Genomic DNA, 27,721 nt, shown 5'->3' with positions numbered 1-27,721 from the left:
TGCTTTGGTCCTGTCCTCCTCTGTATGCTGAGATAAGCTTAACTCCCATGTGACTCATAAAGGATTTATTGAATAGAGAAAATGAATGAGCCCCATTAACACGTAACATGACTTGCAATCGAAGCTTCCTTCTGTCTTCATCTCTCCACTCAAAGGGAGCGTCGTCCAGTCTGGTGGTGAAGTTTGCCGACACAGAGAAGGAGCGGGGGCTGAGGAGGATGCAGCAGGTGGCTTCACAACTTGGCATCTTCAGCCCCATGACCCTCAACTTCCCCGCCTACAATGCCTACACGCAGGCGGTCAACGCACAGGCAAGCACAAACACTCACTGTACCACACATGGATATACACACCAAGTTTGTAAGGGGAGTGCTGTGCTTATGAAAGGATGTAATAAGTTTGAAGAGGCTATCAGTGGTCTAATTGGGGCTAATGTTATTACCCAGACAACAGAACATACGTCATCTGGCATTAGCTTTCCCGCAACACACAACCATTAACCCACTGACTCAGGACATAATGGCCTTGTAATTAGATCTCTATTCATCTGTTCTTCCATCACTCCCTCTCCTTGTCCCTTCCTCTCATTTGTCTTCCGCCTTCTCTCTCTCTCTTTTTCTCATATCCATTTAACTGTCTCTGTGTCTTCTATCCCTCTCTTTTTTTCCTGTTTCCCCCTCCCCCCCTCTACTTCTCCATCCCCCTTCCGCTCTCTATTTCCTTCCTTGTCTACAGCTTGTCCAACAGCAGGCCCTGGTTGCCCAGTCAGCGTACTTGTCTCCTGTGGCAACAGTTGCCGCCGTACAGATGCAGCATATGGCAGCGCTCAATGCCAACGGAATCATTGCCACACCCATTACACCCATCACACCATCCTCGGGTGGGCTCAAACACACTAACATACACACATGCTGTGCATACTCAAAAACACACTTGAAAGAGGTGCTGTATTGTATACAACAGAGTATATTATAATTTTAGCCATCTGCTTATTATAACACAAAACATGTAAAGTATTTGGATTATGGTCAGGACTCTTTTTCCTCTTAGTGCTTTACTCCATGTTGCTGCTCGTAGGACTTTAAAATCTTGTTTTGTTAATATTTTGACATTATTTTGCATAAGTATAACAATATAATAAAATTCATGACACAAAACTAAGGATTTATAGATAGAAACACGTGTGTTCATGGTCAAATGGGAGGTATAGTAAAAGATTTTCAGTGACAGACGCTCATCGTTTTGGGGATCTACTCTGCATTTGCAGGTACAAACACCCCACCAACTCTTGCAGCAACACCTGTTCAAGCTCTCCCTCCGCCGTTAGGAGTGAATGGTTACAGCAGCGTGGCAGCTCCCGCCAATGGACAACAAACAGAAACACTATACACCAACGGCGTCCACCCATATCAAGGTATTTTGATGAAAGTCAAAAGAGTACACAGACAATTAGAATGTAGACATTACACAGATCAAATAACATTTATTGTCACAGTGCTTATGTTTTGTTTCCTCACTGGTTTTATTTTGTGTCTCCAGCTCAGAGTCCAGCAGCAGCCCTGGATCCCCTACAGCAGGCTTACGCGGGCATGCAACACTACACAGGTTGGTGTATGGACAGATCAAAGCTCTGACCAGCTGCCATTTTAATCTTCAGATATGTTGTCTTTAGCTAAATGCATACATCAATGTTTAGTAAACTCTATCTGTAACAATGGAGCAAAGCCCTTACCAGCAAAATTAGACACATTCATAGGGTTAAAAGGGACTTTACCTGGTCAACATTCAATTTTATAGGGCATTCGAACAAAATCACCAGATTATGAGTTGTAAATGCAGTAGCTCAGGTGCTGCTGAATGTACAAGTAAATGCAAAAATGCACACCTGTAAATGGACAAATTTTACTTTGAAAACCACTGCAGGTTCAGAAAAGAACCTGGCCGTAGACATCTCTAATTCATATTCAGTTGTGTTATTAGTAATACATATCCGTGCGACTCAGCAGACAGCTTAGGCAGGAGTTTAAATCAAGATGAACATTTGTGTTTGGGGAACAAAGACAGCAATGTGTCTGCTTTCGGACTTTCAAGGATGAATGCGTTTCAAGGGCAATTTGACTGAATTCATTTTGTCGTGATTTATTGGATTCCGTAGTGACACAAGAGTCTGGCAATAATGTAATACAGCTAACCTTATATTTATACCGTCCACATACGTGATTCATAACCATGGAGTAAAAGGGAGATGTAATGTGTGCGCACCAGACTCTGATCAACAGTGTCATTGTTTAGCAGACTTGCTTCATTCAGTTGTTACAGTTAATAGTTTTCACCTTCAGCAGGAGACATTTCAGCACAAACAAAATGACTCTATTGGACACTCCCATGTTGCCACCTGTTGTTTTTACCCAATCAGATTTTGTTGCTGTCTGTCTCTCCCAATAGCGGCGTACCCTGCTGCCTACGGATTGGTTGGGCAGCCGTTCCCCCAGCAGCCAACACTGGTTGCCCAGCAACACCAGCAGCCCCAGCAACAGCAGCAGAGAGAAGGTGATGTGACTTCCTGTCTGACTGGGGCCACACCCCTCTCTCCACTGGTGTTATTTGAAGTTGTTTATCACCAAGTTTTCACAGCCCAATATCATTTATCACCCTCTGCCTAACGTGTCTGTGTCTGTGTCTGTGTGTGTGTGTGTGTGTGTGTGTGTGTGTGTGTGTGTGTGTGTGTGTGTGTGTGTGTGTGTGTGTGTGTGTGTGTGTGTGTGTGCACGTGCGCGCATCAGGTCCGGAGGGGTGTAACATCTTCATCTACCACCTGCCTCAGGAGTTCAGTGACTCAGAGATGCTGCAGATGTTCCTGCCCTTTGGCAATGTCATTTCAGCGAAGGTGTTTGTGGATCGCGCCACCAACCAGAGCAAATGCTTCGGTGAGACACACAGACAGAGGGAGAAAGAGGGAGGGAAAGGGGAGAGGAGGTGTATCAGAGCAAGGAAAGGACAAGAGGAAAAGGACGGGAGCTGCGTTTGTGGAGGATAAAACAATGTCCTAATTTCTGCATGTAAACGACGATGACAAAAAAAAGTTAATCTGAGGTCTTTCTACTCTTTCAGGTTTTGTGAGTTTTGACAACCCAGCTAGCGCTCAGGCTGCCATCCAGGCCATGAACGGTTTCCAGATCGGCATGAAAAGACTGAAAGTGCAACTCAAAAGGCCAAAAGATGCCAACCGCCCATACTGAGTGGCAACTGAGAGGAGGAGGAACAAGTAAAGAGAGGTGAGGTGGTAGAGAGGAGGTGATGAGTGACACGACATAAAAAGAAATAAGGTGTAGTATGTTGGGGCAGCAGGTGGATGAAATAAGGCTAGTGAGGAAAAAAAAAAACATGGACAAGGTAACTTTAGATTTGACAGTACATTGCTAACTGATGGTAAAATGTTAAGAGAAAAAGCTTAACATGAGATTTCAGTGAATATGCATTGGGTTACTCATAAAAACAACTTAATCATCTCAGGAAAAGTGAAAATACTAAAATATTGTTTTCCTTTTTATTTTCTTTCACAATCTTATTTATTTTCTTTCCTGCTGTTTTGATCTTTTCCTGAAACGGCAACTTACCTCACCCAAGATCCTTCCGTCCAATCATAATTCGCGAGGACCCCATCGCTATGGCAATGGTTGCCTAGTGACCGATAAAGCCCCGACCCCCCCTTCCTCTCGCATTGTTGTAAGTTGATTGGTTGGCCTGTGTTTGGGTTGCTGTGGCGATTGATTGCCTGTGTTGGTTGCCCTTGGCAATTTTTGTTCTGTCACCTCGAGCAACCAGCCATGCGTTGACCTGCATGTCCTGTTGCTGTAGTGACCACAGACTGTGTTTGGTGCATTGTGACTTTATTTTGTATTGACCTGTGCACATACTGATCAATAACTGTCAATAGCCAGGACTGCACTCAGAATCAACTGATTTGATTGGATTTTTGATACACTTAATCACTTTATAGTAATTTGATCAATTCTGTAGCAACGCTTGTTATTTTTTTGCAGCTTTGTTTTTGATCAGTTTCTGTAGTGTTCTGTTTGGTGTCATTATGATTTGAACAAACTGTTTGGGTAAAGTAGTGAGCGTGGGCATCTATGTGTACGTATGTGTCTGTGCTACACTGTTAGTGTGTAATACAGGAGAGCATAATCCTTGTTGTATTGTTGTCTGTATAGAGAGGCGTCCAGAGGTTTCCATAGCGGACTGGTGCAGAAATGTAGAGCAGCAATACAGTTTACTGCAAATTCTCATTAAATTATTCTGATGGAAAAACTAATATCATTTTATGCAAAATACAGTGGGAGGCCATGTTGGACAAGAAGCCATGACATGGTCGCACAGTACGGTATGCAGAACTCAAACTATGGCCACAAACTGGTCCAAACATCAGCCAGCTTCACAGGCTATAAGAGAGACAGCAAGGTTATTTCATTCTATGACAAAAGCACACTGTACTTTTGGGCGAGCATGCATTTTGTTGAGCTGTACTCTGATAGGCTGAGTTTATAATCCTGGATTGTGATTTATTCCACTGTTTGATGTGGCACTTCAGTTTTTTGCTCCTTCGTTTCTCTTTCTTGGTCTTTTTTACGTATTCTATCACTGCTTTTGTGGAGTTTCTCCCTTTCACCACCTCCTTCCCGCTCCTCCTCCTGTCTCCTTTTCTTCTCCTTCTTGTTCCCCCTCTCTCTGTCAAATCGTTCCTTCGCCTCTCTCCATCCCAGCCTCCTCTTTCTATCCCTCTAGCTCGTGTTTTGAGGTAAAGGGTATGTGGTTGTCATGGTGGAAAAACAAGTGCCTCTTGCTTATTGGAGAACAGCCTTCAACTATAGGAATTCTGGGAGAAATAAACCAGAGAGAATATAGGATCCCTTCAGTCTCAGTTAAATTTAGTCCTCCACAAACCCTAACCTTTACCAAAGAGGAGAACATGTGTAGCTGCTGTCAGGTCATTGTGTGGAGGCACCGTCAAATGGCAGCACACATTATAAATAAAGCATTCTGTTTCTATTTCTGGGCAAACTTTTACATAAGAAATCCTGGTGGATAATAAGAAGGCTTCATAATAGATAGACATAGGCCTATTAAATAACTTTTTAAACCCTGCGGTCCCCAACATTAGTCTGATTGAAAGTATCACCCAGAATTTCTATACTGCCAATGCCAGAGAGTGATGCATGTTGGTAGTAGTGTTTGCTTGCCATGATCTGAGGCACATGAGTGCAACACATGTTTATAAGGACACACACATAAACACATAAGTCCAGAATCTCGAGCTGTACACACACACACACACACACACACACACACACACACACACACACACACACACACACACACACACACACACACACACACACACACACACACACACACACACACACACACACACACACCTCCAGACATAAATATAGACACGTAGAAATGATTCTCACTGTATGGAGTTGCATGATCCAGACACTGTGTGTGTATGTGTTAAAGCACCATGATTTACTGCTGTTGAAAGACAGAACTTTAAAACTGTGAATGATGCCTTCTTCTTTGAACCCACCACCTCGAACTGAAACACAAGCTAGGAGCATCCCGAGGTGCAGTTTGCTGCCAAATGTGTGACAATAGCTCCAGTCATGCCTACAGAGGAGTCTTGTTTGATGGGAGGGGCATGTTTGACAAGATGTGAAGATGAGACAGAAACATGGTTCTCTAGTGTGTTTATGATGCTAACAGACCCTCCCTCCTTCTCTGTCCCTCTCTCCTTGTTCATGTATTGCTCCCTCTACCCTCCAACTGTCCCTCCCTTCACAGGTGACCTTTCAGAGTCCAGCTGAGGTGGAATCCCAGGATTCATTGTACTTTCAGACTGTCTGCTACCTGTGAGCGTCCGCGGAGTGCAGCCAAACACACACACACACACACACACACACTGACGCACACAAATATACATGCACTCAACACTGAACCTCAAACGGTACAAGGCTGAAATGTACATAAAGTGCACAAACACACACGCACACACACACACACACACACACACACACACACACACACACACACACACACACACACACACACACACACACACACACACATGCCTGCCAACACACACAAACACACACGGTTCGCAGTAATCTTACCCATACGACCCAGAACTTGGTTAGACCATAGTCTGTGTGGAACAGGGTGTTTAGTACAGCTACGACAACTCAGACCGAGTGTGTAGGGAGAGGGTGCTGATGAGAACTGCTGATATATCACTTCAATAGACTTTAACATGTCTATACCATGTCTATTACATGACAAATATAGAGGGACCGATGTTTCATAATAAAAAAAAAGAAAGAAAATACAAAAAAGACGACTAAATGAGTAGGTTAGAGAGACTTTGGAGAATATCCTAATGACCTGTAAATAGTTTAGTTTACAAAGAGCAGCATTTAAAAAACAAGAAAAAAATGCAAAAAGAATACTACTTTAGATAAACACTGAACAGGAGACAGCAACATTATTATTATTATTATTATTGTTATTATTATTATTGTTATTATTGCCACTAGTAACATCATCATCTTCATGAAAGGATATTACATTCCAAATTGTAAAATGGGAAATCACTAACCTATTTTAAATTTCTACTTAGATTTAGGTGAAAACATGGGGAGGGGGGGATTGCACTTTTATTCGGGAGGTTTTAATATTTGAGCTATTTTTTATTTATTTACTAATTTATCAATTATTTTGTTTATTGGGAAAAAGGGGTTTGAGTGGGTTGCAATATTTTGATTTTAGAATTTTCTAGAGAAAAAACTTTTGAGGGCCTGTTTCTGTCAGACTCTTGCAATCGAGTAATTATAATGTATGTATTAATTATTACAGCAATTATATTTATTTCTAATTTATTGAATCCTGTTTTTGATCCACTCTTTTTCAGTTTAAATAAAAAGTATCATACTAAATGTCCTGATGCGATTCATTAAGTGTGTTTGTTTTTGTATGCATGAGGAAGAAGAAGAAAAGGAGGGACAGAATTTCTTTACATTTGGTCCAAAAATCCTGATTTCAGATTCAGAAGGAAACAGAGCGCACATCCATCTTGTGACCAGAAGGGGGCGAAACTAGAGCACATGTAATCGATAAAGAAAGAGAGCCTTTCCATCCACATCAATGTTATCTCCTGTATTCGTTTATGGGAGTAGGCAACTTATTTATCAGCAGAATTAAATGCTGCATTTGTTTTATCTTTGAGAACACTATCCCACCAAACTGTCCTCCCTTTGGGACAATGAGTCTACAAGTTTTATTTTTCTTCATCAGCTTTTCTCAGTTGAATTCACCAAAACAGAAAGAACAATATAATTGAATTTGTGCAAAAAAAACATTACCTAGCCTAATGACCATAAAATGCACTACTGGGACAATAGCATTAATCACAGGTTGTTCCTTTGCAGATGTATTTTTCATGTCAAGTGCAAGTACAGAATTCCCTGCAGAGATTCTAATAAAGGAAGGATCCACCACTGTTAAAATATTTATTGAGGTTAGCAACAGTCAAAGGCTTTGGCATAAGCACACCACCAATGTGAAGCGTTTTCATTGGGCATTAGCCCAAATGAAAACAAGCAATTGAGTATATTTTAAAGTTTAGTTTACTTTAACTTTATGATGTGTGTTTTGAGGTTTTAATTGACAGCAATGTCTTACATTTTGGTTTCCTGTTGGCTTCCTGATGCGTCACAAAGTTTCCCCGTTCAACGGTTGGGTCAATTTTAGTGTTTAATTTCAGGTTAGAGAAAGAATATTGTGCATTAATATTGTTTGAAATAAATGTGGCATCAACTACTACCCAGAGAGGTTCCAGGCACCAGTCACATGAGGAAGATGAACAACCTCACTGGCCTCATCTCTCTGAAACCTGCCTCACATGTGCAAACTGTCATTATTTTAAATGACAGTCAGTGGTGGACAAAGTGTTCAGATCTAAAAATACTCCATTACAAGTAAAAGACCTGCCTTAAAAATCCTACCTAGGTAAAAGTACATAAGTATTGGCAGCAAAATGTAGCTAAGGTATCAAAGTAAAACTACTGGTTTGATCCGTCTGACTGATATATTATTATGTATGGCATTATTAGACTATTAATAGTGAAGCATCAGTATGTAACCAGCATGTTACTGTTGTTGCTTTGACAGGTGGAGCTACTTTGAACTGCTTTATATCCAGTTTTATATCCAGACACAGCGGATACATCTGAGGTGTTGTCAGATGAAGGAGGAAAGAAGAAGAAGAAGAAAAAACAACATTTTGATCTACAAATCAGTTTTCAGTTTTTATACTTTTTCACTAATCTTCCCCTGATTTTTGGTGGGGTATTGGATAATTTGAATTTTTATTGAAATTAAACAAAAATAAGGGTAGTGGAGTAGAAAGTACAATAATTCCTTTTGAAATATGGTAGAGTGGAAGTAGAAAGTAGTATCAAATGGAAATACTTAAGTGAAGTACAAGTAAATGAAAACTGTACAGTATTTGAATAAATGCAAGTTACTTAGTTACTTCCCACTACTGGAGAAAGCATCATTTATGACAATAACAACACATTTCTACATTAAGAGGAAAAGTTGGAGTCAACAGCAGATTATTTTATATTTATATTTTACTGCTATTTTATTGCTTTCTATTATTCTATTATTATCCTATTGCTTCTGTATGCTGCTGTAGCGAAAAAAAAAAGTCTCCTCGGGGATTAATAAAGTAACTACCTAACCTAACCTATTCTTCGTTAGCAAATAACAAGGAGGTCAAAGGTCAGGTACGGAAAAAAAAAAGAAAAAAAAAAAGAAAGTGAAACACCGTCTCGAAGAAAAGTATTATTTTTCATGAAAAAAAAAAAAAAAAAAAAAATCCATGGCTGTTTGGTTAAAAAAAACAAAAACTATCCAGACACCACAGATTAACACAGCGCTCCCTGGTCCAAGGATTTAGGGGTAGAACAACTTCCCTCCGAGCGGAAACAACCTTCGGATGTGTGTGTGTCAGCCAAATGCTTCTCTCGTGCTTTGGACGTCATCTGCGTCCCTCCCTCTCCGTTATCCCCTCACTCCTCCCTCCGTCTGCGCCCCTCAGTCCGCTCTCCTGCCGGCCCGATCTGCGCCTCTCTCCCCCGCCAGATACCCACCCAGACACCGCCGATACCCGGGACGCACTAGGGGGGAGGGGGGGTGGGTGTGCGTGTGTGTGTGTGGGTGTGTGTGTGACACGATAGACAAAAACGCCTTAACATTTGTTGGGAGGGGAACCGCCAGTCGCATTGCAGCATCTTACATATTCTCCCATCTGTAGCTACTTTTTTTTTTAATTTATTTTTTTAATTTATTTTTTTACTAGTACCGACGTTCATCTTTTCCTCCAGAGGGGAACTCACTTTTCTTTTCTTTTTTTTTTACTCCATGGAAACATGTAAAAATCAGTCCGGATACTAAACCTGGACAAACAGCACAATCAGCTGGCTGGGCACACTCAACGGGACCGTTAGGGGTTTTTTTTTTTTTTTTTTTTTTTTTTTTTTTTTAGCGAGCGAGGTGGAAAAAACGACGTTGTGGAAAAAGACAAAGACCCTGCTTTTATTTTATTTTTTTATTTTTCTGTTGGAGAGCCGCATCTGAAGCTTCTTCACGGAGGGGAAAAAAAAAAAAAAAAACACCAAAGTAAGTACGTTTCACTTTCATGTCGGCAAGTAGACGTTGGTCGTTTGTGTGCGCGTGAATGTTTGCGGCAGACGCACGCTCCGCATCCTCACTTCGCTCAGACGTCATTACGCATTCATCGGAGTCGGTTAATTAAACATAACAGGCCGTATTGAGCTTTTGGACGGCAGAAATGGCGGCGCAAGTCGCAAATATGCGTCAAACTACGTTAATAACTCTCAACCTTTTGTTGTTTAACATGAGGACACGAGGACAGCCCGGCGCGTGGCTCGATGGTGGGTCTCCTCTAAAGTTTGCGAGCCATCAATAGATTACGCCACATTATCACTTTGGCGAACACACTGCACATGCCGGCCACAGATACCCAATACAAATATTTGGGGTGAAACCACACGCCGACCTTTTTATATGACATATCTCCTTTAAATATAGGGATTGTGTTTCAGCTTTAGACCCATCCTGCTGTCTTCACTGAGCTTTTCCGCTACTTCCCTTTATAGCAGCCACATTGAAGCCAATGCAGCACCACACTGTCACCGAAACACCACAATATAAAGGTATTTAGGTAATAACAAGACATTTAGATTTGATAGCTCTATGATTATCTCCCACATGAGCACACATTTATACTTAAACGTATGTATTTCTATTACTTAATAATAGGTATCCTGGATTTGCTGCTTGTCTCCGTTATATATTACTGTAAATTTAAGGTTTTAGGGTTTGAGAGTTGGTTCGACAAAGTATGCAATTTAAAAAGCTCTAGCAAACTGTGATGACCATTTATCAGTTTTTGCTGAATATCATGGACAGAACAATTAATACAAGTGATAATCATCTGATTAATCAACTATTAAAATGATTGTTTGCTTCAATCCTCGACAATAACATATAAGATGTATCGTGAGAAAGAAAATCCCACTTATTGACAAAAGCTTTGAATAAAATACACTCAGTATAGGCTGCAGTTTTCGGTATTTTTCTTCCTAACTTGGACAGAAATGTCAGTTATCATCTGTTAATGATTACATCTTCTTCTTCTATAACTCTGTTCAGTGAGTAATCAGTAATTAAGTTTAAGTGAGCTTCATCTCAACATAAAGAATTGCCTTACATACGCCCAAGGGCCAAACTTTTTGCCCCAAGCAAGAAAACTGCACTTACTCAAAGGGCAGACTAGGCCTTCATCCAGCCAGGAGACAAAAATAAGCATGACAATGTTACACGCACCTCCTTGAAGAGTCCCATTCAAATCAGCCTGCTGACTGATTGAATCTCCTCATCAATAATTCATCAGCATCACAGATCTGTGTCAAAGGTCCTGAGGTTGACTTTCTTGGGATCTCTATCTAAAACACAGCAGACTGGATGAGCGTGATGAAACAGCTCACTAAACTATCAGTGCACCGTGGGATGATTTGACATTTTCATCCGCTTACAAGATACAGATCACATGTAGGGGCCCTTGTGGTCTCTGTGTTTTGGTAATCAATGATTTATCTAATTTGATAAAAAGATTATGCTGTTTTCTGTCAACCACTTTCCAAAAGCACTGCTAAAATGTGAGGGAAGTGTGTGACTCACCCTCAAAGCCCTCTGTCTCAAAATGTCCAAGGCATGACCTGAGTTACAGCTAATGAACGATGTGCAGAACGCATGCCAGCCTCCTGAGCTGCCACTTCATCCCACAGTGTGTGCTTTCAGGATTTTTGGGCTTTTACTGTGATCATTAAACTGTGGCCGAGTGTTGGACCACAAGAAATTAACTACGGCAATAGAGAGAGTTGAAGTAATGTATATTTATTCCACATCAACTTTTAGTTTTTTTTTTTTTACTTTGAGTTGTATTACATTACATGTATTCACTGTTTCTCTCAAACATTTTGCTCTTCTCAGTGTTGAAATTGATGCAACTAACAATTCTTATCAATATAAGTTAGTTAGATAATTGTTTTCTCAATTAATCCTCTTCAGAGGAAGGGACTCTGAAATGGTTTAAAGGCGTGAGTGGAGCCACCAACATTAATCAATTTAATAAACTAACCTTCTCAGTTCTTATAGCTTCACTAAATAGCATGCAAAGTAAATTATTGAAAGGAGATCAGATGGCCCATTATCGTAATGGCAGAGAGTAATAACAAAATCAACAAAACGGATTCATCAGTGAAATGTGCTTAAATAGTCATTGCAGAATTTTTTTTTTTTTTTCCCGTACAACTTTAGCTGTTATCACTTGTGTCTTCCATCATATCAGCAGAGATTTTTCCTTCACTGTGGCAGGCTTAGAATTGGGTATAATTAGAAATTCTTCAATACAGTTCCTAGTTTTGTACCCGAGTTTCCGAACTGATACCAAAATGAGAACTTTGCCTAAATTAAATACAGTCTAAATTTAGGACATTTCTAAGAATCTGATGAAACACCCGGTGCCAGCTGTTCACTTCACAGAGACGTATTTCAGTGAGTACCCAAAAAAGTATTGAATTAATTATTAAGGCCTAAGCAGGTCAGTTGTAATCACGACATAGGTACAGCAGTCTGAGTTTGTTTAAACTACCTCTTAAGTGACAACATTTAGTTCATACGTACTGCACTGTTTATGAACAGACGTCATGTCTGCAGCCATGATTTCACTTATCTGACTTGACTCTGCTCTGGTGTCACTTCAGTCTTGTGAACTTTGGTGAAGTTAGCATTTTGTCAATGTGCCGTCCTTATCTTATCTTATCTTGTCTTAACTTATCAAACTTAAGAACTCAGCTCTGATCTCTCTTGTCAAGCAGTCTGCAGTGTACTCTGCTGGGTCTCTTAGTCATTTGGAAAGGTTTGTGGTTTAAATGATTCATCAGCGAACATCTAAAGGATGGATGTGAGTAAATGGGTTGTACAAACATAGATGGGATGAGTGACTCACAGTCAAAGCACTTCGCTACAGTCTCATGACTTATGTTCCTCTGGATGACTCCTATCATCCAGGCAAGCAAAGTACTGGATGACAATAAAGCTCCATGAGCTGTTATTCAGTGAATGGGAAGGCCTTGGAGCACTCCCTGTGTGTGATGGCAGTATGTTTACGTTCTCCAAATATTCCTGGATTCCGTATCAGGTCCAGTCTGGTCTGTTTAGGTTTACCGCCGAGGCCCGTTCCCTGTTTTATTCGTTTTTGAGAAACTGCATTGTGGGTTTTGTAAACGCAGGATTCAGGCCGAGCTGAACAGAGCCATCAGTAAGAGCTGGTGCAATTCTCTGCCAGCTCGGAGTGAGACCTTTGTTTACAATCAGCACATACTTGTGATGTATATTCATAGTGGGGAGTAGAGAGAGACGGATAGAGAGGACTTCCTTTCTCCCTCCCTTGCCAGAGGCAACCCTTATTTTTATTGGACCTTTGAAATGGTCAGAGTCTGGTCATATGATCTTGTTGGCCAATGGCATGTGGTGCTAGGAAAGCTGTGGGGGAAAAGTGCTTTAACACGCTGACTTCACTGGATGATGTCAACAAGTAGTAACCCTAAAAATATCCTCTTGGATCCTATATTGAATCCACACAGCATAAAAATGCTACAAAAATATACAGAATTTGTCTTTCTTTAGTTGTATTTTTTCCTGCTTGATGTTTTTTGTTTTTGTTTGTGGTGTTTTTAGGTGTATATTTAGTCGCCTTACAGCTGTACTTATTATATTAAAACAGTTTTTACACAACAAAATTAGCGCCGTCTGGCCTTTGGACCATCTTTACCGGTGCTCAGAAGCTCGTTCACTTGTCTGTTTTTGGATAGATTACGCAGCCATTTTATGGAGCCAGATATGCCCACAAACATGCTATTCAGTGAAGCTCATAAGATCATCCAGGACACGCCGAGAGAAGTGAGATGTAGCACTACTGAAGTGGAAGAGCGGGCAATATGACTGGTCACCCTTCCCATCCACCACCACCGGTGCTGAAGGAGGGCGAGACCGAGGGAGAGGGAATAGCCCAATGCTCAGCCAGCTGTGCTGTTGCAACAAGAAGCAGGGGCCATGACTAATATGTCATGATGTTGAAAATAAGAGACGCACTCAACCATGACACCTTCTCATGAATAGCGTCAGCAGCTACAACTAGCTGCTTTATCTTTATGGTTGCCCACCATAACGTGTGGGCAACCATAGTGTTGGGTGTGTGTGTGTTGTCAAACATGAAGTGCTAATTTGAATTAGCTGTACTTAAAGAACTACTCATGTACTAAGACACTGATCATGAAGGTATTAACAAATAGGGCCGGGTAGACATTTTTGGTGTCTAACCTAAATGTGTCAGTGAAGCTGTCAAGTTTCGGATATCTCGTCAGATTTCTAAAGCCGAAAAGACTCCGAGCAAATAGCTGACTTAAGACTTAAGTATTATTTTAGATTAGTCAACAAGTTAGTCTGCAAAAATGTCCAACATATGTCGCTCCTAGCTTTATTAAATGTAAATATTTACTATTTTTGGTTCAACTGCAGCAGCCCTATAAACGTAAACGTCTGTCACTGACTGAATGAGCGAGCAAGTTACACTATTGGTTGGTTGAATGCCAAATTAATGACGTCCTGCATCCATTTCAAATGAATAGATCTCGTTTCAAATTAAAAGCCCTCAATCGTTTCAGACACAGTCGAGCCATACTGGAGCAATAAAAAGGGTCATCTTTTATTATTAAATACAAAATCAATACATTTTTTTCCACAAGTCACTGCTATTATTAGTTAAATTCACCCGTGTTTCTGGTGGTCTTTCTGAAAACGTTTTCAGAATTAATTAGACATAAGGCCTCAAAAGGCGTTAAGTTTGAGGGCACACTATTTTAATTCTGGTGGGCGGAGCATAGAGCGCTCTGCTTCTCAAGTAGATCCACCGCTGACTCCTCACCCGTTAACCCAAATATGGTGACTTCTGGCTCCAAAAAGACAAGATGGTGACAGCTACTAGAGGTTTAAAAAAAAAAAGACTAGAGGCTTAAAAAAAATGGCAGTTCACAAACAAACGGTTGGGTTGCCGCCTTGATTTAGGCCTAGTTTATGACTTTATGATTCCTAATCGTGAAGCACATAGTATCTGCTTCTCCTGAGCCAAGCCCTTGACTATTAATATAGGAGTGTAGTTAAAAGGTAGTCTTGCGAGGGAGAGCGTTTCACACATGGTTTTGGCTCTGTGGGCCAAAGAGGGAATCCTTCCTGGCTACCGGTGGGGAGGAGCAGGGCGGGAATGGGAGTGGAAGTGAAGCGGTTACAGGGCTTTGGCATTTGCAGCTGCAGTGGGAGGGAAGGGAGTTGCTGTAAATGTGCGAGGGGACTCCGGAGATGGAGTGCGTGGGGGTGCCCCCGCCGCTCCGCACATATGGATGAATCATGACTCACATCCCTCAGATGCTTGTTCTCCCTCGCCGCCAACCCCTTCACTCTCTTTCTCTGCCACTCCCTGAACTTCGCAGCAGACGTATTCATCTCCGTACCCTCTGAGTGAAAATGAAACTGGTGCAGCTGCCGTCAACTAAGCGCTGGTGCTGAAAGCTGAAGGAAAAGCTTTGCTCAGTTGTCGGTCTGATTTCTCCTCCCTCACGTGGGCCGACCGAGCTCCCCGCAGGCTGCTCGTGCTCTGTAGTAAGGAAACGTGCCGCCAGGCCTCGAGTGAGACGGAAATCATCTAATTCTCTAAATTACAAGGTACCAAACATTCTCAATCACAGATGCCGGCCTACATACACAGACGGGCCTGTGGAGCGGATGCCTCTAGACTGCTCGTGCGTTCAGGTTTTAGGAGGAACCATGTTACCGTCCAGGCTTCTTTAAGTGTAGTTGTGTTCTGCCTCAAGATCATATGTCTTGAGTGTCTAAGCCTAATAAACCTATAGAAGTGGTGTTGACTCCTCGTGTGTGCTGTGTTTCAGGATGCTGTGGGAGCTGAGCGAGTGGTTCTGGCAGGAGCGGCTGTGGTTTCCGAAGGGCCTGGGCTGGGCTGACCTGGAGGATCGGGATGGACGAGTGTACGCCAAAGCCCAAAACTTGTGGGTGGCGCTTCCCATCGCCCTGGTATTCCTCATTATCCGTCAGATCTTTGAGAGGTCGGTCCATTTTTCGCTATGTCCGACTGCGTATCTGTGTTCCTCATCTATGTCTGGTTCAAGGATTTACTTTCTCTGTGCTTACCCATTTTTTTCTGTCTTTCTTTTTTCATTTTGTCCCAGCCGCTGCCCTTTAATCTGTCCATCAGCTATCTCCTCTTCTGACCTCTATTTAGATTATTTTTTTCTTAGCGATTACTTCACCTTCCCCTCTGTTGTGTCTTAATTTACTTTATCTAAAGGGTGATTCTTTCAAGTGACCTGTATTGTTTTTCTCATAAGAACAGTGTTACTGTTTCCAGTGACTAATCTTTTGGAAATCAGACAATCATTATGGAGTTCACCTGTGTTTTCTAGCTAACGCCAAGAGGATCTCTTCCTCGTTATTGTTTTTTATTACTACCTCCCATTCATTCACAGAGTGTGGTAAAGTATAAAGGTGACCAACTGGAAGTTTTGGAAATAGGATAAGACAAACGGTGCGATCAGCAGTATTATTTAATTAATATATATAAACATGATACTTGTTGCTAAAGGTATTTGTTCTAGCAACGAAGCTTTCGTTGGGCAAAAAAACTTTAATATTAAACATGATTTTCTCGACGCCCTGATTTACCACCCTCAATTTATGTGACTTATAATAATATGTGTAATATTTGTTGTTTTTTTGCCTAATTTGTATTTGTTTTAGGTAGATAACTTCCCACAAAAAGTTTCATAGCTACATCCTCCACTGCAGAGATTCCCAAACTTAGACCATGTACTACCTTTTACAAAACCAAATTTCCCAAGTACTACTTTCCACTGCAGATACCAACTTTTTTTCATAAAACAAAATACACTACTACACTACGCTACTGTTTCAAGATCAATAAATATATGTATTAATCAACATCTTAGGAGTCCAAATCTGGCTGTGCCAAGCTAACATTATGCTGTGACCTCATTCTACGTGGCGAAACACAGGCAAACTTTTTTTCTATAATATTTAAATGATTAACAACTCATTTTTACATCATTGTAACGTGACCTGTTTATGTAATAACTGTCATAAAATTAAGTTAAATGACAACTTTTTTGGGACTTTTGCTAGTTTGAGTGCAACTGTTTTTTAGTGACATCAATTGGAGCCTCGCGCGCCACAGTTTGGGAGTCACCGATCTACTGCATCCATGCTTTTTTTTCCTTCAGCTTTCGAAGTTGACAGCCACTTTGTGCTTGCAGGACGGTGGCTACACCTCTGGCCTCTCTACTCGGGGTGAAAGAGACAGTGCGGCTCAAAGCCCCTCACAACCCAACACTGGAGTCCTACTACTGTAACATTACCAAACGCCCTACACAGGTAGACACACAAAGAGAAAACACAGAGCACTGCATTACGTGACACGGAAACCTGACCTCTTTGTTCTGCTCTCAGTCTTTGGTAGCAATCCTTTGCAAGCAGACTGGCCACTCAGAAAGACAAGTGCAGCGATGGTTCAGAAGACGAAGGAACCAGGACCGACCGAGTTTGCTCAAAAAGTTTCGAGAAGCCAGGTGCACACACACACACACACACACACACACACACACACACACACACACACACACACACACACACACACACACACACACACACACACACACACACACACACACACACTCTTTAAAAACATATATGGACCCACTGCTGCAGCGCTATAGAGCAAGTCCAAACAGCTGCCCGGCCCTACGTTCCTCTGGCTAGATGAGCTCATTTCTGAGGGTAAAAAGTCGCCCTCTATTTTTAACATGCACTCATTACAATGCCACTCACTCGCTACCATGGCTGTTGCCCCTGCTCATCCACATGCTCGTTAGCACGAGGCCTCGGCAACGGGGGCTCTTGGTCATTTTTATGTGAGCATTTACTGTAACAGAAGCAGACTTAAGCCAACAGCATGATCACCTGATTATAAAGACTACTGAGACTAGCCTGTGCCAGCTAGCAGGATTCACAGTGTGGAAACAAATGATACTTAAAGAACAGACAGTAATGACTCCATAAGCAGCAGCAGATAGCATGTTACTGTTAGCATCATTAGGATTGATATACAGGCATGTTCTTATTATGCCTGGAGACAAATACACGTATGATTCCATCCCATGTGTCGGTTCTATGTTTTATTTTAGCTTTATCGCCATTCTTGTTTGATGACATATCGAGGAAACCTTTTGACGTGACTTAAAGGGTCAGTTTAACCAGATTTCAGTTGAAAAAGTGAATACACTGAACTGTTTTCAGTGGGAGAAAAAGTCCCTGCAACAATTGGTCCAGTCAGCAGCTGTTCTGGAGCTTTTGATTGTATCACGCAGTCTTCTGAGTAGCATGAGAAGGCATTCATTTTGATTTATTTCTACAGTGCTCGGAAGACTTGACATTTTTCCATGAAGGAGTGCCCTGGTGACCTAATGTTTCCAGCTATCATTGCATCATCCCATATTTCCTTTCCTCTTCTTCGCTTCAACTGTCCAGTAAAGGCAAAAAATATTAAAACAAAAATGTTTTCCCATGACAATTGGGTAGCACCATTTCCCATTTTTGTCATCCGATAAAAATGATTGATTATAATTGGTATGTCGATGGTGCAGTCTGTGGAAAGATACATTTTCTAAACGTCATTTTCAAGTGACTTGAGCACAACTACAGTGAACCCTCGTTTTTCGCGGGGGTTACGTTCCAAATAGAAACCGTGATAGGCGAAATCCGTGAAGTAGTAACCTTTATTTTACAATTGAAATAGATAGAACTGGACATTAAATATATCTACGTTACATATAGTCGTAATGTGATTTCAATGCACGATGCAAATCCGTGAAGCAGCGAGACCGTGAAAGGTGAACCGCGTTATAGCGAGGGTTCACTGTAATGCAATTCAAATCACTTCGAATGTAGAACATTGTAAGATGTATACCCTTAAAACCTAAGAGCAGGAATTTGGTGAACTGACCCTTTAGACTGCCGTGTAATTTAGATTTAAACTATTCCATGCTGATGTTCTGCATATGACGTATGTATGGTTGTGTGCAGATGTGCATGTGACTGAATGTTTGTCACTTCCTGGTTATGGTGTGTCTTTCACTGTGCGTGTTACAACATAATGACATTTATCTTCTGAAACACCCGATTGTCTCTGTGCAGACAACAGGCTTCCTGTCTCTCTGTCGTATTTCTCCCACTGGTGGATCTCTCACTGTCTCTTCTCCTTGTCCAACTTTCTGTGTCACTGTTGCGCTACTTTTCTGTGAAATCCTCATACTACACCTGTATGAGAAGAGGCAGTGAACTCACTCTGTCTCTGATACTGGATATTGACAGGGAGCATACTGTAATTGTCTGTCAGTGTGTGTGTGTGTGTGTGTGTGTGTGTGTGTGTGTGTGTGTGTGTGTGTGTGTGTGTGTGTGTGTGTGTGTGTGTGTGTGTGTGTGTGCGCGCGCCCACCCGCCCCGATTTGACATTCTCAGCACAGGTCACCTGATTTTTCCAGGCTGCTCATGCTGCCTGGCTTCTCTCTCCAACTTGTGTGTTTGTGTGATGCATTTCTGCGTCTGCTGCTCGAAAATGTGTCTCCTGTCTTTTCCCCATTGACTGAGTAGAAAGTGTGTTTGTATGTGTGTGTTCTCTTGCAGTTGGAGATTTACCTTTTACCTTCTTGCTTTCATTGCTGGCCTGGCCGCCCTCATCGACGTGAGTACTCCCACCTTTACCTCCACCACCACTCCTCTTCCTCCTCCTCCTCCTACTCCTACTCCTCCTCCTCCTTCTCCTCCTCCTGCCGTATCTTTATATACATATCCTCATTCGTCACCTGCCCTGCTATCGTAACTTGGCCGTTTCCATGGTAGTCTGTCTTTTTTGCTGCGATAACCTCACCTCTCGCTCTCTGAGACCAGAAGCATTGACTCATCCTCGTGCTGAGTCAGTTGATATAAATACACCTGTCGAGTTCTGCTGTCTCATTCTCCTCCCGTCTCTCCTTCCAGAAACCTTGGCTCTATGACCTGAAAGAGATGTGGCAAGGCTTTCCTGTGCTGGTATGTCTCCGCCATGACTAAGTACAATGAATACACCGGTGAAGTGTTTATTAAATTCTGTTCCCACACATTCCACAGAGGGTATTCAACTTTTCCCCTGAACATCGTAGACTGTAACATTAGTTCTAAGATTTTCCATGTGCGGTTGCGGGCTGTACCTATAAACTGCAACTCAGACAGATGTGACAATGCACTGTGCGCACAGCAGGCAATTGTTTTTGTAGAGTTTCAGTCAGCACCTTCAGACCTGTAGTTCTATTTTTAATTGGTTGATCAACCCATTAATCCAGATGATTGAGTGTCTCGTTAACTGATATATTGGTATATATTGGAAGTAAAGACAAAGGCTGGATTCCGAACTTCGATGCTTTTATGGCACCAACCAAATTGCTTCCATACTATTGAAAAATGCCTTTCAGGGCAAAGTTTTGACACATAGCATCACTTTGACCATGTTTATGCACTCCTGCATAAACATGTGCTGGTTCTCTGAGACTTCTGTGACAATCAACTAAATATCTTAAGCTCTTGGGTTCTTGGTCAAACAAAATATGCAATTTAAAATGTGTTAACTCGTGCTCTTGGAACTTGTGATGGACATTTTTCACTATTTTAATTCCTGTACAGAACATTTGGAAGGTTAATCAATAATGTTAATAATATGTCACAGCCCCTGTTCCCAATATGGATTTTTGCAAATTGGTATATGAATTTGGAAATTAAAGATCTGTCTCCTCTCCTTCAGACTCTCCTACCCTCTCAGTATTGGTACTACATGATTGAGCTGGGTTTCTATGGCTCTCTGCTCTTCAGTGTGGCTTCAGATGTCAAACGCAAAGTAAGTGAATTTACCCGAGGAACACAAAACTCTTCCACAATATTAGGTAGTATAGGCAAAAGGCGTGAATGGCAACAGAAGGAAAAGATACTCAGAAATCTGTAAATTAAAATTAGTATATAAACCAGGTCTTCATGCTGCGACCATTTTTATCAGAAATCTGTCTCGTGCAACCAAATACCGTCTCACCGGGGTGTCTGACATTTTGCAGGTCTGGGCGTGCAGACATTTGCATTTGAACAACTATGATAAACATATTTACGGACCTCCCTTGACTGACGTAAAGCACCAGCTCTGAATTTGGGGCGTTTTAGTGTCCATTTCAAATCACTCCTGGGGAGGAGCGCTGGGTACCATAACCAGTTATTAAACACTATTCCTAGTCCCGGAACACAGTTCTGGGTCTCGACGTCTCTGTGCGAGAGGAGGCGGAAGCTCTTTGCCACAAGTGCTACAAGTCTTTTGTGTATAAAGGATGGAAACACTTACACTGTCAAAACATCCAGACGTGTCTGTGTAATCTCGCTCTGTACGAGGGTAAACACCAATCATGTGCCTGCCTTTTGGTTGCAACGTATCATTTTTCAGACTTTGAACATTCAATATTGATGGCCATTATCAAAGGGAAACTCAAATGATTCAATGATAGGACTGGCAGCAGCAGCGCTGCGGGAGACGTGCTGCTGGTGCGGACACACAGACTCGAACGAGTTGAGGCTGTGTAGTACGGGAGGGGTAACACACACACACACACACACACCATGCAGCCTGTGTGTGCTGGGCCTTTGTGATTTGGGGGCTGCAGGCGAACAAAAAAAAGTGCATTCCATTTTTACTTAAAGTTATAGTATGAAGGATTTAAGGTGATCTATTAGCAGAAATGGAATAAAGCATATAGTACCAAGTAACGCAAGACTGTCACTAATCTGTAGGCTACAGCCTTTTTTGAGCTGAATCCCATTCACTAATAATGGCTTACGGGATCGGCTTAAAACCTGCCAGGACCAGCATTATTCTGGCAAGTGAGCAATGCTGGTCCCCCGGTGTTGCTCTATCGCTGTGGAATCTGTCTCATGGCTGGCTGAATTCTGGGTATTTACATTTTGTTGATTGTAGTGACTCGAATGAGCTGTAGTTTTTTTCCAGAGAGCAGTATAGCTCCAGCTGTGGAGAATGAAGCACATGAGGAACACAAAACTTCAACCATTTACATTATGTGTCAGTAAATCACCAATTGGTATGGGAGAGACAAAAAAAAAAAAAAAAGATGACACTTAAAATGTTTAATTTTGGGGACAAAAGGCTCGGTGAAAAAATTTGGATGCACCTAAATGAGAAAGTTAGTCTCACAAGTGCAACCAGTGTAAAAGGTTCATCTGGAGCTGACCATTCATACAGACCATCTTCATCCACCATTAATGGTTTCTGATTTTATATGGCTATTACATAATAATAAAATACAAGAGGAAGACAAACAGTCCTCTTACTATCTGACAAGCTTGACATCTGGCTTGCGCTGTGGGTGGACATTAGACTGTTGTTACACGTGTGTTGGACTTTGCTCTGAGTGGTCAGCTGAGCACAGTGGGGGAAAATCTTGCAAAAGAGCCACAGTGTGTTTCTCCACCACAAAAAAGTCTAACCTCCATTCTTCTAAAGCAGGATTTACCGCCATGCACACAGATCCACTGAAAACATGCAACACACAGTTTTATATTCCATTTTCCTTTGCACAGTATAAACAACACATTTCTCTCCCCCCCCATCTCTGCCTCTTTAGGACTTTAAGGAGCAGATAGTTCACCATGTAGCGACCATCCTCCTCATCAGCTTCTCCTGGTGTGTTAACTACATCCGTGCTGGAACTCTCATCATGCTGGTGCACGACTCCTCTGATTACTTGCTCGAGGTAAATGTCTCCAAAGCCTCATTGCAGTACTTTATATCGAAAGTAGTTTGGCGAGCAAACGTGCCCAGAATCAACTTGACGCGTGAACTCCCATGTACATCCACCATCAGGGATCTGTGGTCCTGGTGAAGTGACACACAGGAAATGTGTGGTCTGCTGTATGTTCACCATTGTACACACACAGCGGATGTGAATGGTGTCACTGTGGACATTCACCTCACCATTTTGTTGATCTGATTTATCCCTGCTGCTAAGACAATTAGAGCGAAGAGTCTTCGCTTGCTGCATCTTCTGATGACGACACACTGCCACCCTGTGGATAAAACTACACTTTGGCTATCATTGGTGGGATAGAGGCAAACTGACTCATTTTCATGAAACCTTTCCAATCTGGTTGTCCAGACCAGACTCGACCAGAGCGGATCTGGTATTAACACGCAGCTCTCGTCCCAATTTTTGGCAGGATGCCAAGAGTGAAGCGTTCCTAGTACTACTATAATCAAAATGTGTGCAGCGTTTGTTGTTGATTATTTTTGTGACGTCAAATTTGTTAGATTTGTGTAACATCAGTGTCTCATTATTATAAAGCTGTTATTTACAGTTTTGATGAGGTGTAAGGAAAAAAAATTCTATTTTTGCCAGAGTTTTTCAAATCTCGGGTGGAAATTTAAAGAAATAGCTGAGGCCTTAAGGGGTAAATTAAGGAAGTATGATAACCTTTTATCTGCAACTTTCCTATTAGATAATTTTCTCTTTCTTCCTCTGACAGTCTGCAAAGATGTTCAACTATGCTGGTTGGCGAAATGCCTGTAACTACATCTTCATTGTATTTGCTGCAATCTTCATCATCACTCGCCTTGTTATCTTCCCCTTCTGGTACGCACACATACACACACGTTTCAAACTATTGTTTTTGATTTTGCAACATACTACTGGATGTTATTTTGCTGTTCACCATGTCACCTTCACATTAAACCTCGCTGTCTCTGTTTTAGGATTATCTACTGTACGTGGGTTTACCCAGTGACCGTCTACGAACCCTTCTTTGGCTACTACTTTTTCAACGGGCTGCTGATGATTCTGCAGTGTCTACATATTTTCTGGGCCGTTCTCATCATACGCATAGCAATCCGCTTCCTCACCAACAATGTAAGCAATCCAAAGAAATCTACAAGCAGCATTTAACTTTTACATCCATTAAAGGTTTAGCGTGCAGGATTTAGGTGTATTTATTGGCATAAAAGGAATGTCATATTCACAATTATGTTTTCATCCATGTATACTCGCATGAAACTAAGATTCGTTGAATTTTCTTTACCTTAAAAAGCCCTTCACATCTATGTAGGGAGTGGATCCTCTTTCCCGAAGCGCACCATGTTGCGCCGCCTTGTTTCTACAGTAGCCCAGAAGGGACAATCCAAACAATGACCGTAGATGGGGGTCTATTACATTTTTTGTGAGTTTCACGACCGCTTTAGATTTTCTTACACTCGTGGAAGGGAAGGGTGACGCGAGGGATGTTCAGCTGGTTGCAGTCTACAACCTCATCACTCGATGCCCCTCGATCCTTCACGCTGCTCCTTTAAGTCAAAGAGTAAAACAATTTAACACTGAAAAAGGCATTTTTAATTTTTTTTTAAATGAAATGGACATGTAGTCACTACTGAAAATTTACAGTTAAAATATTTCAAATGGACAAAACAGAAAAAATGTAAGTGGAAATCAAGTCTTGGTTTCATTATAAATGCTGTACAAACTTAAGATATTAGTTTAAGTGAAAGTGCTGAAGCATGCATGTTGGAAAGTTGTTGGAGGTAGAGGAGCTTTAGTCAAAAGTAAACAACTCAGACTTCACAGGGTTTGAAGTGTGACTTTAAGTGCAAGCTGTGAAATCAGTTAAGCAAAAACATTGAAAGGAGCAGTTAAACCTCCAATAAAGGATATTTCGGCCTCTTTCAGGGCAGTGAACACAACACTCTGAGATTATCACATAATAAAGTTCATGTGTGCAAATAGTTCCTTATTATTTAGACATCTAGCAGACATGGCAACATTATAATTCATTTTAAGTCGTGTTTCTGGCTATCCAACAAATTTAAGTCCAATATTCACTCCCTTTTAGCTCCTCTTTTGCTGCTCAACGCTCCACCATGTTCACCACCTAGTTGCTAACCGTCTGGTGCTGAGAGAAAAAATTTAAACATTGAGCTAGAAGATGCTTTAAAGCCGTTCAGAGCTGAGAGGGACTGCAGAGTCAGGAGATTATTCTTTGTGGATTTGTCACTAAGATTGTGCATACATTGTTGATATGAGAATATCAGTTATAGCTGCTTTGAATACAGATACACACAAAAGCATCTGGACAGAGATTCCGCTCAGTTTGATCGATGATGTGTTTTTTTTTAAACAGATTCCTCTCCTCACACTCTCTTGTTTTTTCAGGAAAAGGTAGATGATGAAAGAAGCGACAAAGATGAGACGGATGAATCTGAAGAGGAGGAGGAAGCGGAGTCATGTGATAAAAAGCACATGAAGAAAAATGGACCAGTGCAGAACGGTCACACAGTCCACAACAACAACCACAGCAAGACAGAGTGAAAACAAACAAGTGTCAGGATGAGAGAAAGCAAAAAGGACTCGTATCCCTCAGCGGGGGAGCCGGAGCGAGAGATGACAGGAGAGAGAAAGAAGAAAGGATGTGGATAAGGGAGGGGTGAGCGATTCCCTAAAACCAGGAACAGCAGGTATCTTAGGAAATTCAACACTGTTACTTTTACACAAGAACACGCATTCATTCGTACTTTTAGAGGGCACAGAGATCCAGCAGATGATAAACACTACATAAGGTGGCATCGCTTTCTTGCTTTGTCATCAGTGAAAAATGTATCACTGCCTTTTGCTTGATGTTAGTCCCAAAACTTTCACGGAGACGGGGGAGAAAATGGAGAGGAGCCACGTGTGGAGAAGACAGAGGTTATGCTGCTTCTACTTTAGCTATCATGTTCTAACTGTGTGCCTTAGAGCCAGCTAATGGCTGTCAAAAAGCCATTTTAAAGCTTTCTGCTTTAAAATTGTGTTGCTTTATTCTGTTTTTTTTGTTTTTTACTAAAGGAACAAAACAAAGTGAAAGTATGTATTATGAGGGTGAGACTATAGGGCATTTATTTCCCTAGTTTTCTGTCTATGCAACTACGTAACTGTTCAGCTATTGCAATGTCTTTGCACAAACGTAGTGTCTCTTAAATATTGAGTAATAACTTGCAGTAGGAACTTGGTGCCTCTGCTCAGAAAATGTAATAAAAAAGTATTCTGATTTCCGTTTTGTAAACAGCAAGAAATTGTTTAAATTTATGTTCAATTTGAATCCAGCAGAGCTCAATTTGTACATGTCTTGCTTCCAGAAAAGAGATGTCCCTCGATTCTTTGCTGTTCAAACAGCAAGTAAACTCTTGATAGAGAAATCACAAATTCTTTGGAGTTTTGACGGAGCTGAATGTGGGTTTTTTTTTATGTGGGGTTCAGCTGGAGCAGTTTGACCACACTGATGATGCCGCCCACTGAAAAGTGATGACTCAACGGTGGGGTGCTCTGTCCAAATGCAGGAATTTGACAAAGTAGAATGGATCAGGACGGTTTCACAATTTCAAGATTTCTTTCGTTCACTGCCGAACAACCCGGGTTATATTCGTGAACCTGGGTGATAATTTGAAGTGTTGCTCTAAAGTATGGATTTTAGGTATGATTCTGTGTATGAAATGAGTTTACACGTATGTCCTTTAATGTTTTTTTATGAGAGAAATCAATTCATTGTTTCCGTGTAATGATGAAATGAGTGTTTCATATTTGATGTCATGCTTTAATGCTTTTGTATGTCAAGTGCCTTATCTGTAATGTATGGAAAGCTCTCCTGTCTTCATTTCCTCTCCTCTTCTCTCCTGTTTCCACCTCACACCATAGATCTCCAACTGCAAGACTAGAACATGCTGCCTCACTGGTGCTGTTTCGTTCATCACACTTCTCTTTTTCATAAATGAACTTCCTTTCAAACTCCCCCTCATTCCACAACCACAATCTTTTTTTTTTTTTTTTTTTTTTTTTTACTAACCCCGACCAACCAGCAACCTCTCTTCCCCAGTGATACAGAAGAAACAGCTGTGTCCTAATTACAGTGTTATTTTTTTTATTTTGTATTTTTTGTTTAATGATGTCTAAGTATTGTTATTAATGATAAAAGCAGAAATCATGAATCACAATGAAAGCACTTTGAAGTTGTTGTTATTTGTGTACTTGTCACGTTTGAAAAAAAGACCACACACAACAAACATTAAGAATAATTTTATTTTTTATTTTATTAGACCACTAAACATGATTTTATACCTTGAAACTCCTACTGACATTAATTTTTACGGTCATATTTTTACAGTTATCGCATGAACGTTTCCCTTTATCAGGAAATAAGTCATGCTCAAATGACCTCTTAATTTTGAACGTATCTTTTTCCAAGATAGTGTTAGAAAACTAGCTTTACTAAACTACTGTGTATCATTTTGTACTACTCCACTATGTTTTAGTGGTAAATATTGTCCTTTTTATCAAACTGCAATTGTCAGAGCACTGTCATAGATTAAATGATAATTCAGTGTATAATGTAGGTATAATTGGCTTCATTAACATGCTTACACAGCTATAATAGTTTATCAATTAAATATTAAAAAAATATCACAGAGCTCATGTTACTGTCTGATGGGTACTTTCACTTTTGATAATATGTTCCACTGAACCTACTTATGCTCCTTTCTTAAAGCAGTGTTGAGTAACTCGGTATGTCACTTAGCGAAATGCTGTTTCCTACTTTTACTCTGCTACATTTCAATGGGAAATGTTGCACTATTTACTGGATTTCACCAATTGACAGTAAATTAATATTCTCCACTAAAACATAATCAGCCAATCAAATGTGAAGCAGTGCAACAGATTAAATGTTGCTGACTCGGTGAGTTGCACAAAAAAATGATCAATATTACTCGTCTTATGATATAACATTTTGCTTTTATTTGAATTTATTTCATTTTTTCACTTATTTTGAATCTTTGAGT

General features: G+C 41.1%; 2 protein-coding genes across 3 annotated transcripts in view; both read left to right on the top strand.

The window, feature by feature from the left end:
• Positions 1-6,996, top strand: part of LOC138619419 (CUGBP Elav-like family member 3) — a 28,735-nt gene extending 21,739 nt beyond the window's left edge. The window contains exons 8-16 of one of the 2 annotated variants that reach the window (XM_069695874.1): positions 156-311; positions 736-880; positions 1,295-1,414; positions 1,540-1,605; positions 2,446-2,550; positions 2,784-2,927; positions 3,112-3,275; positions 3,628-3,726; positions 5,845-6,996. In XM_069695874.1, the coding sequence (XP_069551975.1) occupies positions 156-311; positions 736-880; positions 1,295-1,414; positions 1,540-1,605; positions 2,446-2,550; positions 2,784-2,927; positions 3,112-3,239 (864 nt within the window). In that variant the 3' untranslated portion in view covers positions 3,240-3,275; positions 3,628-3,726; positions 5,845-6,996. Of the gene's footprint in view, positions 1-155; positions 312-735; positions 881-1,267; positions 1,415-1,539; positions 1,606-2,445; positions 2,551-2,783; positions 2,928-3,111; positions 3,276-3,627; positions 3,727-5,844 lie in introns of both variants that reach the window. The other variant, XM_069695873.1, reaches the window with a different exon arrangement.
• A 2,283-nt stretch (positions 6,997-9,279) lies between these two features.
• LOC138619417 (ceramide synthase 2-like) lies at positions 9,280-26,886 on the top strand. The gene is made up of 11 exons (XM_069695870.1): positions 9,280-9,745; positions 15,651-15,824; positions 17,049-17,166; positions 17,242-17,360; positions 19,474-19,531; positions 19,828-19,878; positions 20,624-20,716; positions 22,497-22,625; positions 23,395-23,501; positions 23,621-23,774; positions 25,068-26,886. The coding sequence occupies exons 2-11, from the start codon at positions 15,652-15,654 to the stop codon at positions 25,221-25,223; spliced, it is 1,158 nt and encodes a 385-aa protein (XP_069551971.1). The 5' UTR covers positions 9,280-9,745; position 15,651; the 3' UTR covers positions 25,224-26,886.
• Positions 26,887-27,721: the final 835 nt, after the last annotated feature.

The sequence above is a fragment of the Brachyistius frenatus genome, unplaced genomic scaffold (assembly GCF_029030835.1).
Source record: "Brachyistius frenatus isolate BFR_SWC_R1_liver_20210118 unplaced genomic scaffold, ASM2903083v1 Contig_20, whole genome shotgun sequence".
Classification (NCBI taxonomy): Eukaryota; Metazoa; Chordata; class Actinopteri; family Embiotocidae; genus Brachyistius; species Brachyistius frenatus.
This window is presented reverse-complemented; position numbering and strand designations above follow the sequence as displayed.